At 33.6% G+C, this 20,285-nt stretch overlaps 1 protein-coding gene across 1 annotated transcript; it reads right to left on the bottom strand.

Moving 5' to 3' along the window:
- Window positions 1–15,559: 15,559 nt before the first annotated feature.
- Window positions 15,560–17,439, bottom strand: LOC144551274 (ARM repeat superfamily protein). The gene is made up of 2 exons (XM_078299179.1): window positions 16,009–17,439; window positions 15,560–15,921 (listed from the first exon to the last, which is right to left on the bottom strand). Exons 1-2 carry the CDS (start codon window positions 17,257–17,259, stop codon window positions 15,844–15,846), a joined length of 1,329 nt encoding a protein of 442 aa, XP_078155305.1. The 5' UTR covers window positions 17,260–17,439; the 3' UTR covers window positions 15,560–15,843.
- Window positions 17,440–20,285: the final 2,846 nt, after the last annotated feature.

Genomic DNA, 20,285 nt, shown 5'->3' with positions numbered 1-20,285 from the left:
AATAACTTAAAATAGTGGGAATTTTAATTAACTTTTTCTATTAAATTCCTTCTTGAAAATTATCAATTATATCTTGTATTGTGAACTTGAGATAGCTTAAAGCAATGGGAATTTTAGTGACTTTTCAAGAACTTTGCAGGTATTCAAGGCGAAAGAAAAATGAATATAACATTGCAAGTTTAAAAATCTTTTCTGGCACTGAGCAATGTTACGTTAAGTCTAATTTGGTGACAATTATTAACAATGATTTTAGTCAATTCATATCATATGCAGAACAGTGTTTCATGGGGACTGGTTATAAAATAGCAGGTATTTCAGGGGCATATAAGAAAGGCAGTTGTGAAAGCAATTTAGTAAAGAGGGGAGAAGAACAGTTGAGTGGGTCGCTGAAAGGCTGAACTCGGTCACTTCACTTTTTGAACCAAAAAGTCAAGCTTTGATTCTGCCTCTATTGGCTGTAAAACTTGAAAATTTGGCGCTATCGACAAGCTTATTCGGATCATTGGCAACTATTCCTGTGTAATTGTCGGTGTAGTGAATTTTATCGATGAGGTACGTACAAGAATGTTCTATGAGGAGGGTTCAAATGCCTCCATGTTTTTGTGCCTCCATCTCTCTCCATTATTTTCAAAGTTCAAACAGTCGATCCGAACCGCTCAACCTAACCTCCATACTAAAATATGTTTGGAGACCAAATTTTATATTTTTAGGAATTGTTTTACTATTTTTTTAGATAGGTACAAAAATATTGTTTTTAGATGGTTCAGATTTACTGATTTTGTAACTATCTAAAAAAATTCCTAAAAATATAAAATTTGGTCTCCAAACATATTTTAGTATGGAGGTTAGGTTGAGGGGTTCGGATCGACTCTTTGAACTTTGAAAATGATAGAGAGAGATGGAGGCATGATGGAGGCATTTGAACCCTCCTCATGTTTTATATAGTTCACTAGTTTAGTAATGCTCATGAATTTAATGTTATAAAAGCATTGTGCAAATTACAACTGAAAAAAATAAAATGAGGTAAAACATTAAAATGCCAAAGTTGACTTCAATATTATTCAAATGGTGAATCTTATAAAAGTGTAAAGTAATAAGAATATTATGTGCAGGGGCGGAACCAAGGCCTGAGCCCTTGCCCCCCCCCCCCCCCCCCCCCCCCCCCCCCCTCGGTCCAGAAAAATATAGAGAGCCTCCTTGGCCTTTTCCTATTTATTCTGTTGTATTGCCCCCCTTGGTACCCCCGACTCTGTCTCTCTCCGCGTCGTGGATTTCTGATTAGACGTCCCTACCGATCATTCCTGATTCTGCCATTGATTATGTGTGTTATATATAATAAACTAATTATAATTAGATGGTCCATTACTAATGTCACGGAATATCACCGAATACACTTTATTTTGATAAAAAAAAGTCAATACAGATCTATTTTATTATAAAATTACATAATTAATAACATCATTCTTGAATAGTGTGATAGTGCCACCACCCATAAACAAACCCATTATGCTTGAGACCACAGCTAAAGGTCACAGGAGATCTGGAATCTCCAAGAAGCAGCGCGTGACTCTATGTATCCAATCACATTCGGCCATCTAAAGATCCAGAAAATAAAAGGCACTTTTGTGATTAAAATATAATTTTTGTCCTTGAAGAAAAACATTGGCACTAACAAATTTTACTGTATATGGCTTACGACTGACGTGGATAAATTACGTACCGTGCATAGAGACACAGGGCGCAAATGTTATCTCACTCGTAAAATCTCTGCGTGAACGAACAATTTTTAAATCTGAAAAAAAAAGGAAACGGCAGTTTAACATGGTTTTCTCTCAATTCGTTTCGGATATTCTTGATCCTACTAGCAAAAGATAATGATTAGTTTCTTTATGTTTTATTTCTTTGCATAATTGCTTATATTACTTGAGTGTCTTTTCTTTTTTAAAAGTATATTTTACTTTGAATGTCATAACTTATTATTTTATAAGTATCTCTTTTTTCTGAAAAATTGTCCGTCGGTCCCACGGTCACGAGTTTCTCATTAATAATTTCTTCATTTTTATATCCTAAAATTAATAAATCTAGAAACAATACCTGTGTGATGGAAAGGGGTGGCAAAAAAGCCCGTAGCTCGTGATTCGCTCATTCGTTACTGGATCGAGTTGTTAACGGGCCAATTCTCCACTAGCTCAGTTCAGTAACGAGTTCAAGCTGGGGCATAGCTTGCTCGTCAGCTGGACTATGTATCAATTTGTGAATTTATATGAATTTGTGTGCATTTTATACTGTCTAACTCGGTCCAGCTAGATCCAATAAATTTGTAGAATTCATTTTCTTCTTAAAACAAGATATAGTCAGACCCAGCAAATCAGCTCGAACTGATTTATCACGATTTCAAGCTGAGATTTTAGCTCGGATGTCCTAGATCTAGCTCGCTCGATTATAGCTCGGTCAAAAATTAACAAGCTGAGCTAGAGCCTAGCTCGGTTCTCATTGCCACCCCTACCTGTGCTTGCTCTCGTTGTAATATCCAACACCAAGGTTGGATGGGACCCACCGTCAGTGATGGTGAACGAAATATGAGATGCTGTGTTTGTATAATTTGTACAATTTAAATATTATTTAATGTTTCATCAAATATTGTTAAACATAAACCGCGGCAAATTTTACTTTAGTTTATGAACAGTAATACTTGCATAAATTTTTATTATTTGTCATGAATATGATATGTACAAAGTATAGCTAATATTTTACCTGTTGAATTTAAAAAATACAAATGATTTTAATAATTGTTAAAATATCAAACTAATTATTGCCAATGAATTTCCAATAAAGCACCGCAGATGGAATTTTTTTTATAAACCATAATTAAAAAAAAGATTCTTATGAAACCAACATAATTACTCCTTTTTTTTTTACAAAAATCATAAGAACCAAAATGCCAATTCGGTCCAGAATTATTATTTTTTTTGGACCGAAATGACAATTCGGTCTCGGATATTTTTACAATTTTTTAAGGTTTTTTTTTTTCTTGAAATCTGTAAAAACGGCTGGAACCGAAATGTCATTTCGGTCCCCCAAAAAAAAAGACCAAAATAACATTTCCGTTCTTATGATTTAAAAAAAAAAAAATTAGTTGGTTTCATTAAAAAAAATTCTAATTATAGTTTATAAAAAAAATTCCCGCAGACGTAACTATCAAGCCCGCTTTTAACTTTCAAATTACAATTGCACCCAGATAGAATTTTTGCATTGTTTTCTTTTACCTGGTTGAACTTGATTATTATATTTGAAAGGGTAGATGCACAAAAATATCTGCTAGCTTTTAGGTCTGGATCCCTACTAAATTTTGTTTATTTGCTTTATTTCAAAGCACAAGTACTTAGTTGAAAAAGGAGGAAATGCTGTTACATTGGATTCCTATCCTGTTTAAAGGTCAAAAGAAGAATCTAACAATTTATGAAACAGGCCAACACCTCAAATAATATCTAATCAAATCCAACACAGGTTCTTTGTGCACCCCATGCTGTTGCAATGATGTGCAAAAAAGCAAAAAAAAAAAAAAAATGTGTTATGTTTACCAAAAAAAATATATATATAGTGGCAGCATTCTAGAAATTCTTTTATGGTGGTAAAATAAAGATATTACAATTTTCAGAGTATAATTCAGGAATTATTTACCATAAGTACATAACACTATACATGACTAGTGCAATAGAAAGGTGCTTTCAATAAATGATAATGCTTCTCCTAACCACTGCCAGGTCAAAGTACGAGAGCAGCACAGGTCAAACTTGGCTCAGTACACGAAATTAATTGAACTTTGGGTGACCAAAGAAATTTGTCTGTTCTATTAATATATCCATCTGTATTTTCAGCGCCTATTTATTAGATTTAATAAATGAACCAAAAATATCCAATGGAATCTATTGAAAACATAGATTTAATAGATTCCATTGGATATTTTTGGTTCATTTATTTATTAGGATTTAGGACGTCAGAAAAATTAAAGAATATTGTAATACGATGTGTATTTTCTTATATAAAGATGGTCAATTTGATATTATTATTACTATTGAAAATTATTATTCTGTGGATACCTTTATGGTTCTTGCTTGTAGTGAGTACTGTATCGCTGTGATCTAACCTCCATAATTTTCTTTTATAATATTATAACTGACAGCAGCTGTCAGTTCTTTCAAAAAAAAAAAAAAGAAGAAGAAGAAAATTATTATTCTGTCTTATACAAGTTTGAATGCGTGCTAGAGTTGCACTGTCTATATATGATGATATATTAAATTCTGATTTCACTTTAAAATAGTATGTACGGAGATAACAATATAATACGTGCCAACAATTTTAAATAAATACACACTAGCATCCAGACAATATAATCCCGCCAATTAAATTAGTTTCTTGCTTCGCTACTCATCAAGATGCAATGAACCTCTATGAAAGCTCATCTGTCTCTGATTGTTTAAATTTGTTGACATCTTGTGTGTTTGGGGTGTCCCTTTGTATATTTTATGTTTGACAAAATATATGGTGCCATTTCATTTAACTCATTTAAACCTTGCCTTTGATATTGCTGCTGGCATTGATTAGACAGCCTATAACACACCACACATTTGAGTTTGACTTAATTTCAAGTTTCACATCAAATTAAGGTAACCTGGACACGCTCAAATTGACTCAAGATAATGACATTTTCCTTCCTTGTTAGGTCGTCTATTGCTAATTAACTAAGATTTGATAGTAATCAGATTGTAAAATGCATAATAAAAAAAGGAAGTGGGAACAGTTTGATGGATTTGGTCTGATGTCTAGTCAGCTATATATGTTTAATGGATGATAAGATCGGTAAGCACATCATGAATCTCAAAATTGTTCATGTAAGTTTTAATACAAATCGAATCAAATAGCTACGACTTGACCATGCACATCGAACCGCCTCCATTCGGCAATTGAGAAGTAGTCTAGGGATAATGTTTAAGTTGTTTAACAATAAAATAATTAATTCCTCAGAAGAAAAAAAATCTTCATAAATTAGTAGTTACCTACCAACAAATTTCATTACTTAAATAACCATACATACAAACAACAACAACAACAATTAAAGCTTTAGTTTCAAACAAATTAGAATAAGCTAGATATGAAACCTAACAACTGTAGTAGTCACCTACCAACAACCAAGCCTTTAACCATATATAAATTAATAATTTATACCAAATATTTTATATCGAATTCAAATAAGCTTATACTGTCTTGAATTGAATTGGATCGATAGCAGAGGTTATCGTGCAATCAAGCAATCAATCTGTTGTACAACTATTTGATGCTCAGTAATGAATTGCTGTAACATGACTGCAACAAAACTTGCAACGGTGTGACACCGTTGTAACGCATTGAGCGATGCGTTGCAAAAAAGAGAAGCTTGGAAGGGGGCTGTTAGATGGATCGGTGAGAGCTATCCGATCTGGAATAAGATTCTTATAAATTTGATCTGCACGAATTTTTAATTTTTCTGCGTGAATCCATATGTAATCGGATGACTCTAATGTCTATTGGATCGCTTGTATTGGTAAGTGCTTTTTTTTTTTCGCAAAAAAGAATTTTGTAATTATACATAGCGTTGTCATTCGGATCACATAGTCAAATGTCACCTGCGACTAAGATGAGATAAGACCCGTAGAAAAATTACTTGGAAGGATTTAAAGTCAACTGTCTAATTGTGATTGTGAAATAAACTGTCGATTAAAGAAGACGCTAGTCGCTAGCTTCCAATCTTCCATCAAATTGTTTCTGTAAACGAGGCAAGCACTGACATCATTTGTTGATTTGTGAAAGGAAGAATAAAATAATATAATTTTCTTCCAGATGATTTCGTAATTTCCACAACGCTAGTACCTAGAGCTTTGTATAATTTGTCTATGTTAGCAATAATTTGTATAACCTGATTAAGACCTATCTGTTTAAATTAAAAAAAAATAAAATAAGGAATACAAGTTTCTTGATATATATCTTGTCAAGCTTTCTTATACTTGCTTGGTCTAGAGATGATAACTTGATGGGTCGGATTCGGATCAAGACCAAATTGGAACGAGTTAGTTTAATTTCAGAAATTATAAAATCACGGTGTTGGTTCAAGTCAGTTTGATTTCTTATAAAGTTATCGCGATAGATCAGCAATCCATGACGGGTATTTTCTCCTTTTTACAGATGATTTTAGTAGAGTGAGTTAGGTTTACTTTTGCAAAATAAAATAAGGAATATTTGAAAACTTTAAGAAGTTAAAGGCTTTTGTAGAAAAACAAACCGAGTAGATTTCAATTAAATTTGATAGGGTCAAGCAGATTTTTTGTGTCGAGTTAGATTTGCTACTTTGAAACTGATATCTTTTATTTTTTTTATAGTTGACGGCAAAAGCCGACAACAAATATATTGATTAAAAAATATATTTACAAAGTCCTAATCCTTCTAAGGTCCTCTGTACACTATTTAAGCCCCACGCACACTTTCAAACTGATATCAAATGAGTTGAATCAGATTGAGTCGGTTCGAATCAGTCTAGCTTCGATGACATGAGAGTCGTCAAACTAAGTTATGCTCAGGTTTCGTGTTGAATCAAATCAGATCGTAATCGAATTAGTTTTAAGTTCGAGTCACACAAGATTTTTTGAGTTAAATCAAGTAGGGTTGGTTTACGACCAAAGATTGCAACATAGCAGTTTTAGCTTCATACAACGCACGAATCATATACAGTGTTTTTTTAGTTCTATAATTTATGCTCTACATGAAGCCAAACTTGCTCTGTCAAATTCTTTACCCGATTTTACATTTTTGTCCCAATTCCCAAACTCGCTGCTGTTATGTTTTGGGCTGGGCTTGAAAATGATGTTTCAGGTGCTGATATTTATTTAAACCCAAATTTAAGTTCAATTAGAGAGGTGGGCCCCAGAGTGCACTTAAAACCAAATGGACTTGAAAAGACTGCAAATACGCCCTCATGTAAATTCTTTTTAAAAGGCACCCTTTCTATTGAGGATACTTTTACTTGAAATATCATACTGTGATATCTCTTTTTCTGGTCCATTACACCTTTTTTCCTATCTTGATTGAAGCTTTGGCAGTGTTTGGGTTTCCTTTCTATAAAGCGATTATTACTTGTTAGCAATTCCCTAGGCCCAAATATTTTAAAAGGGCCCACAAAATATTCAGCCCAAGACAAACTAAAATTTGAGCAGTCAGTCAACACGCACAAAAAGTGTGAACTCTGACACGAGACGAGCCCTTTTTCTTTTTGTTTCTTTATTGATTTTTTTTTTTTATTGAACCCTCTTCCTTTTTTGATTAACCACGTTGAGGAGAACTAAAAAGCAACCTTGTCAACAAAGAAAAGTTAGGATTAATTTTGTGGTGTGATAATAGCATCTCAAATCATGCACTCTATGCATGCATGATGCATCTCATAATATATTTGGTTGGATGCATGACTATAGTTAGAAGTTTTAGCAGGGGTAGGCGAATAAAAAATATATATTAGTACGACTAGCGGTTGTAGACTACCGTAAATTAACTACTTTATAATGTGGGCTGTTCAGAGATAGCCAAAATCTATCTACCCTTGATTATACATATACCTATATTCGGTATTCAAAATATGCTTATTCCTGATTCAATGTGGCTCTGTCACCAATTGGATGAATGTAGATTTTTTCATACAATTGTAAAATATCCAGACAGTCAACACCTCGTGACAACCAACTCAGACATAATTTTCAGAAAATAAAAACGTTTTTACATATTGTATAACGTGTTCATATAAAATGCAAAAAGTGTTTATACCATCTATAAAAATAAAAATAAAATGAAAATTTCCAATGCTCTTAAGATTGACATGGCCATCAATATTCTCTCACAAAACGCCTTACATTATGTCAGTTAAACAATATTATATCAACAACTTGTACGTTTTATTTAAACTATTTCACAACTCTCTTGTTTATTTATGTTATAAACACAATTTATTCGAATAATCGAGTGCCTTACGCTTGCACAATAGGTGTTTACATCGAATACTTATAGTGAGCCGCCTAAACTGCAAAATACAGATTATATACAACTGAATATAGATCTATATATAAGTAGGTTGAAATCTACCTCTATATAAAATTTTGTCTATCCCTACTGAATAACCTATACAATAAGACTATGTTTGGATGTACTGAGAATAGCGAGAATAACGCTGTTCCATTCCATCCAAACATACTCAATTGTTATTCGGAACAACGAGAATAGCGTTGTTCTACTATTCCTACAAAAAATTAGAATAACAATTGGTGCTCTCTTAAATGTTCAATCCCTCCATCATTATTCTAAATGTTTAATCCAAACAACATTTTCGCTATTCCGAATAGCACCATATCAACACTATTCTCACACTCTTTCAAAAATCACTATTCTCATCTACTATTCTCAAATAGTAGCTATTCTATTAATTAATTCACAACACTTCACAATCCGCTACTTTTACCAATAATTGATATTGTCTATCTCAGATAAAAATCCTGACTACGCACATGGTCTTGCATTTTTCTTCACTCATTCTTTAATTTTTTTTGTTAACATTTTAAATGAAAATACCATTAAAATTGTAATTTTTTTTTATGATTTTTTCCTAAAGAAAAACCAGAAAATAGGTAAAGCAGCGATAGTTCACGCTCTAGCCCATGTTCAGTACGGTTGTCTTTCGGCTTTTGACGCATGGTGCTAGGATATGGGATCATAACCAGGTGTTTTTTCCTCTTCTCATGAAGATTTTATACGCTTCCTTTTAACAGAGATCTTGCTGCTGCAAAAGCATATCTCATGAACCGGCCAGCTTTTATTATTTTATTGCTCATGCGTCTGCTATCAGCCCATGATTATTTATTGCAAGCTTGCAACATCTTTTATTATTTTATAGTATAATGCATATACTCCAGTAAACTTGGATCAATGTCTGCTCCTATTTTTAAGAATAGGAGGACCCTCTCTTCTCAATTTATGTCTATTTATTTTCAAAGAGATAGACACATATTGAGAAGAGGGTCCCTTTCTCAATTTTTGTCTATCTCAGACACAAAATAAAAAGAGAAAAGTTCTTATATTCTTTGAGAATAGGAGCAGATTTCATTTTGTTAAACTTGCTCTCGAAACTACAAGTATTATTTCTCGTTTGTAATGAAATATTTCTTTATGTAATATTACATTTTGTTTATTGTCGATTTTTCATAGTTGTTAATAATACGTTTGCCGCAAGGCGGATTTAAGGATTGATAGGAATAGCTAAACCTCCTGATAGACAAACACTGGACATGTCCAGTAGGCAGTAGAATTCGTTGTATCAAAATTAATCTTTAGGTTAACAAACATTCTATTAATTAGTTTGTTAGACTGTCAGAAACATTGTGCAATCTGTTAGTGACATAATTATAATTAGACAAAACTCTATATAGAGCACCAGTTGTAATCAACAGATTAAGGAAATACAGTACCATTCCATTTGTATTTCTCTATGTTTTGTAATACCTCCTCTACAAATTAAAATTATAAATTTTATTCTTTATACTTCATAATTTTTGCAAATTCTTTTCAGCGTTTATAAAATAGAACTACATTTCAACATCGTTTTTAATCTCAATTTTCTGATTTTGCAATAAGTCCTCTACATCTCACCAGAGAACTTATTGCAAATTTTCAATATCTAAATCCTCTTTTGTGATTTTATCATTTAGTCCTTGAGTCTTTCTCCACCTCTTTCCTCCATCTCTTCTCAAAATTTTAGTTGCAATAGGTTAGAATTTATGATCTTATAATACTTGCGTCTGACTTTTATTTATTTTTAGATAAAGATGGAAGTCCCAATTTTAAATATTTATTTTATCTGAAATTTTGAAATTATCACATTTCACATTAAAAATTGCTGGACTTTGTATCAAATCTCTGAAACTATCTTAAGAAATTTGAGTCTGAAAATAGGAAACAGTTACAAAGTCTGTCGATATATTAAAAAAATGTCACTGATCTAGGTTTTATTGCTTTTTATTAATGATATTTAATTGCTTGCAATAATGATGTTTCATTTGAAGGTGCAATTCCAGGTAGTCTGTACTTGTAATATACAATTTAATTAATTTTTCTTGTTTTGTTTCTCTTCAGTCTTCACTTCAGAATTTAAAATTTTAGGGACCACACATGAGGAGGAAGTTTAATTAAACCAATTATTAATTACTATTTCACCCATTTCGGAATGAAAAATGAGGGTTTTCAAATAAATTATAGGATTTTCATTTATTTTTGTTGCAATATTTGTAATCTGTGTGCCACTCTTGATTAATATTACAATTGATTATGACCACACATGAGGAGAAAGGAATAGAAGATTTTTTTCATACAAAAGTAAACCAGTGGACATCTTAATTAATGAAACGACTATCACTATCATGCATTGGCTGTGCACTATTTAAGGTGGAGCGAAGGGGCGATGATATCGAACACGCGGGAGCATACGTTATGCAACTCACAATTCTATCTACCATTTGAAAAAATAATCATGCTAGAGCTAGAAATAGAAATATGTATGTATAGAGCTTATATTTTCTTTTTTCATGTTATTCTTTTTCATTTTTAGCTTACTTATATGCATAGTATTGTAAATAAACCTTTGATTTTCTTATCAATATATTGTTGGCACTGCCAACCTTAAAAAAAAAAAAAAAGCGCTTGATGTTTGTATTTTGAAGTTTGTTTCATATATCATTAGGAGTTTTGAAAACTCACCTTGTAATTAAAGTTTATTTGTATGCATTTATTCCTCAAAAATTTCCAACTTTTTTTTACCATCTAAAAACAAAACCAACTCGTACATGCGTAAAATCCGTACAGGAGTGTATCACTCGTAAATTAGACCATGATAAAGTTCAAATTTCTTTTTCCAGCGATCCAATTGTCTATTTTGTTAAAACAAGGGATGATACAATTCTGAATAAACTCAGTGATACTACCTGCCTAGAACCATCAAATATATTCTTCCAGTAATTAGAATCTTAGATGCAAACCAATTCGCCAAAGCTTGTACAGACATAAATTTACTTTTTATTTGATTGCACCGGTTATGATATATAGCGTCAGTGAAACTATAAGAAAAAAAAAAAAAATTTTGAAATACATATCCGGGGTAATCACCTTGTCGGAATTAAAGAAAGAGATAAGATCTCTGATCTGATGTATTAAATGCAAAAGGATAAGGAGATGAAGAGGAAGAATAGAAGGGGCCGGCACCAAAAACAGGAATTATCTCGCTGTCAGGGAATTAATAAAGGAATACAGCTAGCATTCTAGAATAATACTGCTTACATTTTATTAAATGAGGGTTCCAATGCCTCATTTTTTTTTTATATCTAATCATATCTCATATTTTATATCTTCATTTTCTTCATATTCAAAGTCTAAATTGTCGATCCGAACCGTTCAACATAATATCCATACTAAAATATGGTTAGGGATGAAATTTTATAATTTTTGAAATTTTTTTACTATTTTTTAAGATGGGTAGAAAATCATTATTTTTTGAACGGTTCAAAAACAGTGATTTTGTACCTATCTTAAAAAATAGCAAACAAATTCTAAAAAATATAAAATTTCATCTCCATGCATATTTTAGTATAAATATTTTGTTGAACGGTTCGGATCGACAATTTGGACTTTGAAAACGAAAATATAAAATATGAGGTATGAAAAAAAATGAGGCATTGGAACCCTCCTCATCACAAAGGAAAACTCCATTTATTATTATTAATTCTTTTTGAATGGAATTGTGTTCAACCATAGGAAAAAAAAATGAAATAGAAAAATTAACACAAAGCTTCAACCAGTGCATTCATGTGTTTTTAATATGCATTGATTCCGGCTTTCTGATTTAAGACTCAATCATATAACTTGTAATTCATTTTTTTAAATAGATAAGAACATTTCACCATCCATTTTTTAAATAGGCAAAGTTGTAACGAAAAAATATATGTACGAAAAAGTAAGCTGATTTTCAAAATATAGGCATTTTCAACGTCCCAACATTCCAATATCCTTTTTACAATGTGTATGATACTATGATTGGATCATATATTTTCCATCAGGATGTGATTTGGATGATTTATGTCTCTAAAAAAGATAGCTTTTATTTTAACTAATATTCTATAATGAATTTACAAACATCTTTTTTATGATTTTCTCTTTCTTTCTTTTTTTCTTTCAAACCGTAAGCATAGTGCAGCGGCACTAGTAGAGAAACGCAAATTTAATTTTCGAAAATAACATATTTTTAGATGCTCAAGCTCTTTAATAAAAAAAATGAATTTTATTTAAAATTACTAAATTTTTTACACCGACAATCTAATATGTTTTTTTATTTCACGGTATTGCTCGTTCATATTTTTGTTCAACTGAACTACAATATTTATAAGAGGGGGGATCAAGTTACAACATTTTTTGAGTTACAACAAGTTACAACAAGCATTATTTACATTTTCAAACTCCAAATCGTCGATCCAAACCGTTAGATGTGATCTCTACAATAAAATATGCTTGGAGACCAAATTTTACATTTTTTGCAATTTTTTTACTATTTATTAAGGTGGGTACAAAAACTAGTCAAATTCATACCATTGAATTTTGTACCCATCTTAATAAATAGTAAAAAAATTTCAAAAAATGTAAAATTTGGTCTCCAAACACATTTTATTGTAGAGATCACATCTAACGGTTTGGATCGACGATTTGGAGTTTGAAAATGTAAATAATGCTTGTTGTAACTTGTTGTAACTCAAAAAATGTTGTAACTTGATCCCTCCTCTATTTATAATCTCAGGTTGCCAAAAAAGCTAAACACATGGCAAGTTTTCGTTTCCATTTGACTAGATTTTGTAATACATTTACAGTGAAGTTTCTATGATTTTTTTTTTAAATTGACCTATATTTTGCAAAAGTATTCCATTATCAATCAACTCCCAAAATAATAATTTTTTTGTAACTTAATTACAAAACTAATTAAAGTTAGGCTAATGAACTAAAGTTAGTATTTCGAATAATATCCTATTGGGTAAGATCTTATTTCTTTTTTCACATTCAAACGGTTGATCAAAGCTGCTCACTATAACCTACGTATGAAAAATCTTGTAAAAATCATTTTTTCCATTTTTAGAATGATTTAAATATGTTACGGATATTTAAAGATGGTCCTACTTGATATGCAAATATTTGCATTGTTTTAGTATTTATGGTTTTTTTTCAAATATCCGACAAAAGATGTCAACAAATTCAAAATTTAGTAACTTTTGGTATTTTGTAAGAATTTAATATGTTGATCTTGTTGAGAGAGTCAGATATCCCCTGTTCGAGCATGAGAAAGTAAGATCTAGATTGTTAGCATTAGATGGCATGATAACGGTTGTTAGCAAAACTCAACTACTTATATATGAAAATATATTTTATGAAGTATTGTTTTATGGGAGCCTAATATCATAAAATTTGGAGTTCATATGGAAAATATATGATCTATGCCCATGAAAATATCGAAACCGCACTTATGAACAGTTCCATCTATTTTTCAAAGAAAAAACCAATCAATCCCTTTTCTGATTATTTAATTGTTTAATTTCTAAAAGAAAAATAAATGTTGTGTAGAAAAATTACTTAATTTTTGGGCATTTCATTTCAGGAACTATTTATATGCGAAGAAATTGTGAAATCTTGTTATCTTGGAATCGACGATAGTCAAAATCGAAGTTTTAATGAAAAAATATAATCCGAACAAATTACACTTAAGGAATATTTTAACATTTACAAGATGTAAGTCCTATTATCTGTGCAATTGATCAATGATTGAATAATGGGTCCTCAACTTTGGAGCATGGCTAATTTCTAATCTGTACGTACACGTATCTATTCTTTTTCCATGCATATATTAATAGCGCATAAGCAAAATATGTTGAAAAGCAAATGATGAGGATACAGGCTGTCAGGTTGCGTGAGCAGTTTGAAATCCTTAAAGCGAGCAGTTCAACAGACAAACTATGCTTATTGCTTAAAGCATCATTTGTTTGGTTAATCATTTTTTTTAGTTAGAAGCCCATAGGCAAATTTCATTGATCTGAAAGCGTTTTACATCTTCACCTAACATCACATCCACCTGGTTGCTAGTTCCTACTGTTACATTTGGAATATAAATTGAAAAATAGAAATTACTCCTTTAACCTGGAATTAAAAAATAACTTGAAACTGAAAGCTACATCCCTAAATTGGAAAAACAAAGTACTATTTTCTAACTTGAAATGAATCCTATCTAATTCGGTCTCCAGGCGGATGTTTGTCAGTGCACTTATGTCTTGCACTACCATTTCATTTTGCAAAAAAATTTCGGGACCAATTTGCCAATGCATGTGGCTGGTGTAATGCTTGCCTTCCAATATGCCCAGTCTTGACATAATATCAATGTTTGATTAATCATTGATATAATAGCATGTACTGATGCACATAATCAATGACTGAAACATCTTTTTCTTTCTTTCTTTCTTTCTTTCTTTCTGTTCAAGCGTGTACTTTAGGTCATCTACACAGAGAAAGATTTAAGCAACGAAACATCTAGTTTATATTATGCGCATTCAGGTGCATTGAGTGAATCTAATTATTCACCTCAAAAAAAAAAAAAGTGAATCTATTTATATGAGAAATTAGGTAGCAAATATAGGGTAACGAACGATTTTAACGGAACAGTTTTAGATTCATCTAGCGCTCGAATCATATGGGGTGCTGTTTTGATTCTATAGTATTTGTGATGTATGAAGCCAAAACTGTTTTGTTAAAATATTTACCTCAATATATTGAATCTCTACTGAAGGGCTAAAGATTACTTTTCAATCCCAATACTTGAAATTAAAATCTAATCAAGGAAAATATATAAAAATAGCGTCATTCTTTTACTCAGTAGGTCACATTTCGACTTGTAATGCTGTTTATGTCCGGAGACGGACTTCCAAACTATTAAGAGTTAATTGTATGAACTCTTTTTTGCGGAAAATGAAATAAATTTTATAGTACTATAGTATTTTAATCTAATTTATATAAAAAAACCATACATAAATACATTTTTTTTAAAATAGAGAGCAATTCACCGATTGTCCCTTCTTACCTCGGCCCCTGTCTATGTCACTCTGTTCTTTTCATGTAACTGTGTAAGATAAGTGTCTTGGGAAAACATTAAATGATACCTCTTAATTATTCAACATTACTCCATAGTTTATTGACCTCATACATAATTTTCTCTTGTTTTTATGACAAAGTAGGGTTGTACTAATCCAATTCAAGCTGAACAATTTAAATCGAACGGACTAATGATCCGATTTGCATTTTTAAGGAAGTAATTTTATGTAAATCTGATCCAAAAGACAAGTGACATACAAATGAGATTAGACACGTGAAATGTACAGAACGAATACATCGCAGTTCCTGGTTTCAAACAAACAACTCATAACATAATATAGCAAGAGATATAATCTAACTCTATACAACACATCGACTAAATCGACAAACAGAGAAACAAAAAACCTCCTCTCATGTCAGTAACACGCATAATCCATCACAAAAACGACTATTCACACCGAAAATTAGAAAGGCAAAAAAAAAAAAAAACCAAGCATACAATCTGAACACCTCTTATTTACACAGCCACACCTCTCCTATACTACCAGCAAAAACTTGTATAGTACACCAGCACCATTTTACCATAATTTGCCAAGTAATTTTTTCCTTTTACCTGGCCAAGCTTGTCTGAGCGGCCCCGCCACCGTCTTGCCGCTGCTCCCGTAAATACCCAAGAAGTGTCTCAGCCTGAAAAAAGGGTTCAAAAGCTCGGTTATTTGAAGGTTGTTTCACAATTTTTACTCCTGAATAACAAGATCAAAACAAATAGAAAACCTTCTGCTTGGCACGTGCTGACCCGGCCTGTGATAATGCGACAAGTGGCGGTATCGCTCCTTCTCTGACAAGCAGGGCCCGGTTAAGCCCACTATCAGCACAAAGCTGCAGCAATACTGCCACGGCAAATTCCTTTCCTTTTGCGGGCCCATCTTCTATTGCCTCAACGAATGCCTGTATACCACCTTCCTCGACAATCGCCTCCTTCCCCTCAGGCACCCCTGCCAGACTTCCCAATACCACCATTGCCTTCTCTGATAACCCCCCTTCCGCAACTAATCTGACAAGCCATCCAACAGCCCCAGCATCCACTGCTCTCTCTTTGTTGCGTTTGATCGAACACAACTTGTACAGTGTCGTCAAAGCATCCTTCTTGCCGCGTGTCGAGCCGTGAACTAGAAGAGAAACCAATGGAGGGATCGCCCCGCATGCCCCAATTGTTGCACGGTTATCTTCGATCATGGAAAGGCTTAACAGCGCGCAAGCAGCATTCTGCTTTGCAATCCCTGTACCGGTACGTAAGGCATAGACAAGAGGTTTGATTGCCCCGGCAGTGGTTATAGCTGCCTTGTTGGTCTCTTCTAAGGAAAGATTGAGGAGAGCAGTCACGGCACTCTCCTGGGTAGCCGGGTCGGTGCTCTTTAGCAATGGGATCAGTACTGGGATTGCTCCGGAGGCGCCTATCAATTCGCGAAGGTCTGAGCGGTGTTTTGCGAGTAATCTGATTCGCGCTGCTGCTCTTCTTTTCTCTTCTTCCAGAGAAGTCGAAAGTTTCTCAATGCATAATTTAACGACTGGCTCCAAGCTCTCCAGTGGCATCGTCTCCAGTAGTTCCGACGAGGTTAAGTCTAGATCAGGCAGATCTGGGGAGGGGCTGTTAGGTGACTCCGAGCGGGTCACCGAAGCTAGCCGTTCAAGCTCCCCTGAAATATCAGAATTAAAGCTGGAATAATCGGAGAAATCGCGAGATAATTCCAGAATCCCCGAGGTAATGGAGTTGTCAAGTCCATGAGATTTGCTGGCGGAGGGAGCAACTGTCGCGGCCAGCTCACAGAGGCATGTGTCAATAAAGGAGTCGGTCAGGCTCGTACCCAAATCGCATTCGGGTTCGGATGAGGGGTGATCGGGTTCGGGATGGGGTATGTTAGAACGGACGGTTCGCACGGACCGAACGAGCGAGTGGTTGATTGGAATGGAGGAGGTGCAGGGGCTGTGGGAAGATGGAATCGGAGAGTTGGAGAGGGAAACCATGGCTGGGTTTGAGAGGAAGGAGGAAGAGACAGGGGAGGTAACTGGTAAGTGGTGTGAAGAAGAAAGAATTGAGAGGTTGTTAGACTGGGAAAGAGAGAGATGGAATTACGAAAAAGGGCTTGCGCTTGACGACAAAGGTCGGCGTTGGCCTCGTGGGTGGGTCTACTGTAACCACTGTTGTAGTACGGGCTTTTCCTCAGAAAAAAAAAATCCACTGTTGCGACTGTAGAGTTAGTTACTCTCCATTATAAATCACAGGAGATAGGCACGCTATTATTCAAATATTAAATACTTGGCACGCTTATTTAAATATTACCGCTATTTCAAGCTCGTTTTATCTTCTTCTGCTTTATTTTTTTCATTAACTAAGAAAAAATTGAAATATAATTATTGCAAATTTGAAAAAAAAAATTATTTGAGTTGTAAATGAAGCAAGAAGCTAGACTTTAGAAAAAAAAGAGATAAGGAGAGAGAAATAAAGGTCTCACAAATCTTAGGAATATTTTTTATAATAATTTTAGAAGTTGAATATTTTTATTAAAAATTTTAAAAGGTAGGGAATTTACAAAACCTCTTCCGCTGAAAATGTTGTTAGCGTTGAACGGAATTGTGGTGAGGAGTGGATTCATCATTTTGATTAGGTTAGAAAAAGAGTAATCAGATTTAAACTCATTAGCTAATATAATCATAATTAATTTCAATGTTAAGCACCAAGTTAACCAATCACAAGTACTTATTCAAAAAAAAAAAAAAAATCAAACTTTCACATACAAGAAAACAATTAAATTTTTTAAGTTCTAACTGGTCCAAGAGCACCAGTCGAAAAGAGGAGCAAGCACCCATAGCATTGTCGAGGAGTGCATGCGTCACAGCGGGGAGGGGGCGTCGAGAGCGTGCGCGCGGCCTTGAGCTCTTTGGACAGAGAAATCTGAGTTGTGTTCTTCAACAAATGCAGAGAAATCACATGAACAATGAATTAGACAAAGCTTCTTGAGATGTGCAATTTTTTTTCATTGGGTTGCACCAAAAAATAGAAATCAGGACAAAGTTTAATAGGTTGTGCAAAAAAAAAAATATTTGAATGAATCTGTGTTGTGTCGAGAAAATGGGATGAATTAAAGCGATGTTTTTCCAGAATAGAGCAAGAGCCCAATAACCAATACTCAAAAATTAATCTTCAGAATCAAGGATATGGCAATTGTTCATCCCAGAGCTATATGGGCCCGCCTTTTATTGTAATTGTTTATTTTACTTGCATCTGAAATAAATTGTAAAGTTTTTTTTTTCTTTTTTGTTTCTCTGGACATTCTTTTATTGAAACAAAAAAAATATAATTGGTTTGATACATACGTAGATTATTAAAACCTACTTTTACGAGAATAGCAATTAATAATGAAAAAAGTGTAGGTTCAATCTGGCAACATAGTCGTCTGTTGCATTTTAACATTCGTACGGTTCTATTCTGAAATATGTGCATACAAAATTTAAAGTGTATCAGATGATGACTCTTGTATAGGGGTGAAAACGGAGCGGATACGGAGCGGATAATGCTAATACCATATCCGCATCCGTCGGATAATGAGCGGATACGAATACGGATACGGATAGTAAACGGATATCAAAATTCAAAACCAAATCCGCCTTAAACGGATACGGATACGGAACGGATAGTCCACGGATACGGATTCAAATACGGATATAAAACGAATAATGGTCGGATAATTAAGATATATGAACTTCTAAAATACAAATATTAATTAAAACATTAAATATAAATATTAATGAACTTATAAGAGATGAAAGATAATCTATTCATATAATATATATATATCAAATAAGTGTATGGTAACAAAAGATGTTGTGGTGTAGTGGTTTGAAGCTTAGTCTTCAGGCATTGAGATGGGAGGACATGGGTTCAAATCCCACCTATAGCAAATATTTATTCCTCTTTTATATGAGTTTGGCCAAACTATCCGAATCCGGATAATCCGGATATCCGCTCCGTTTAGGACTCCGAATCCGTATCCGTATCCGGATCTTTTATGGATTTCCGAAAATTATCTGAATCCGTATCCGGGAATTATCCGAATCCGAATTATCCGGATTCGGATTATATCCGGATACGGAGCGGATATCCGCCGGATAATCCGGCTCCGTTTTCACCCCTACTCTTGTACCCATCAAACCGAAATATAAGTCCAAATCCCATCGGATCTACTCCTCCTACACTAATAATTATATTTCAAAATTTTCAAGACGTATCGGAAAATACATCATCCCGTTTCAAATAAAGTTTGGGCTAAATAAAATCGGAAGCAATAAAAGAAAAAAAAAAATACAACTATCGTAAAAGTTTAATAAGCACTTTATTTTACCTCATATTAGAGAATGGACTTATCCATTCTATTTAAATGGAGGTAAGGGAGTGGACATCGGAGGCTCAAGTACGGAGTACGTGGCGCTAATTTCGAAAAGGAATCTTTTCTTTACAGGATCGGCCTGGTGAATGCCGTCGCCGATCGTAACTGGGCTGGTACTTGTGTATTTTTTTTTTTTGACGAAGTTAAAACTTCTATATTCATTGTTTGATACCTGATTGGGCCTATGGCCGAATTCATATATACTAAGGTAGCGCAAAATTTTGTGTTTAGATCAAGACCGTTCGATCTCCTTTCTCACCAATAGAAGGGCCTCTGTGCATTTTACCTTGGGCCGGATTGACCTCGATTCTTATTGAACGGTCCTGATCTGAACTCAATATTAGAGTTACCATAGAGGAACAAACTCTCTATTGGGTCGGTGAAAGATCCGTTTGGTTTCACCTCCGATTTGGTCAAAAAATGGCACTTGGTTGGCCGAGGTAGATTAGTCCGCCTTTAGCCTGTTTGAGCTAATGTAGATGATGGGCCGCAACCAAGGAGCTGCCAGAAGAATTTTTTTTTTTTTTTTTTTTTTGAACTGAAAACCGTGTATGTTCCGCCAGAAGATCGAGTTGAGATTCAGTGAAGTAACTTAATTTTTGGGTT

Source organism: Carex rostrata, chromosome 3 (assembly GCF_964058835.1).
Source record: "Carex rostrata chromosome 3, lpCarRost1.2, whole genome shotgun sequence".
Taxonomy (NCBI): Eukaryota; Viridiplantae; Streptophyta; class Magnoliopsida; order Poales; family Cyperaceae; genus Carex; species Carex rostrata.
The sequence above is the reverse complement of the archived record's forward strand: the minus strand, read 5'-3'. Positions and strand labels throughout refer to the sequence as shown.

Bases quoted from the DNA above. Each gene is read 5' to 3' on its own strand.
- LOC144551274 (XM_078299179.1), bottom strand. From the start codon at position 17,259: ATGGTTTCCCTCTCCAACTCTCCGATTCCATCTTCCCACAGCCCCTGC. The intron at 15,922-16,008 runs GTTTTCTATTTG...CCCTTTTTTCAG, and splicing joins CAGCACGTGCCAAGCAGAAG to GCTGAGACACTTCTTGGGTA.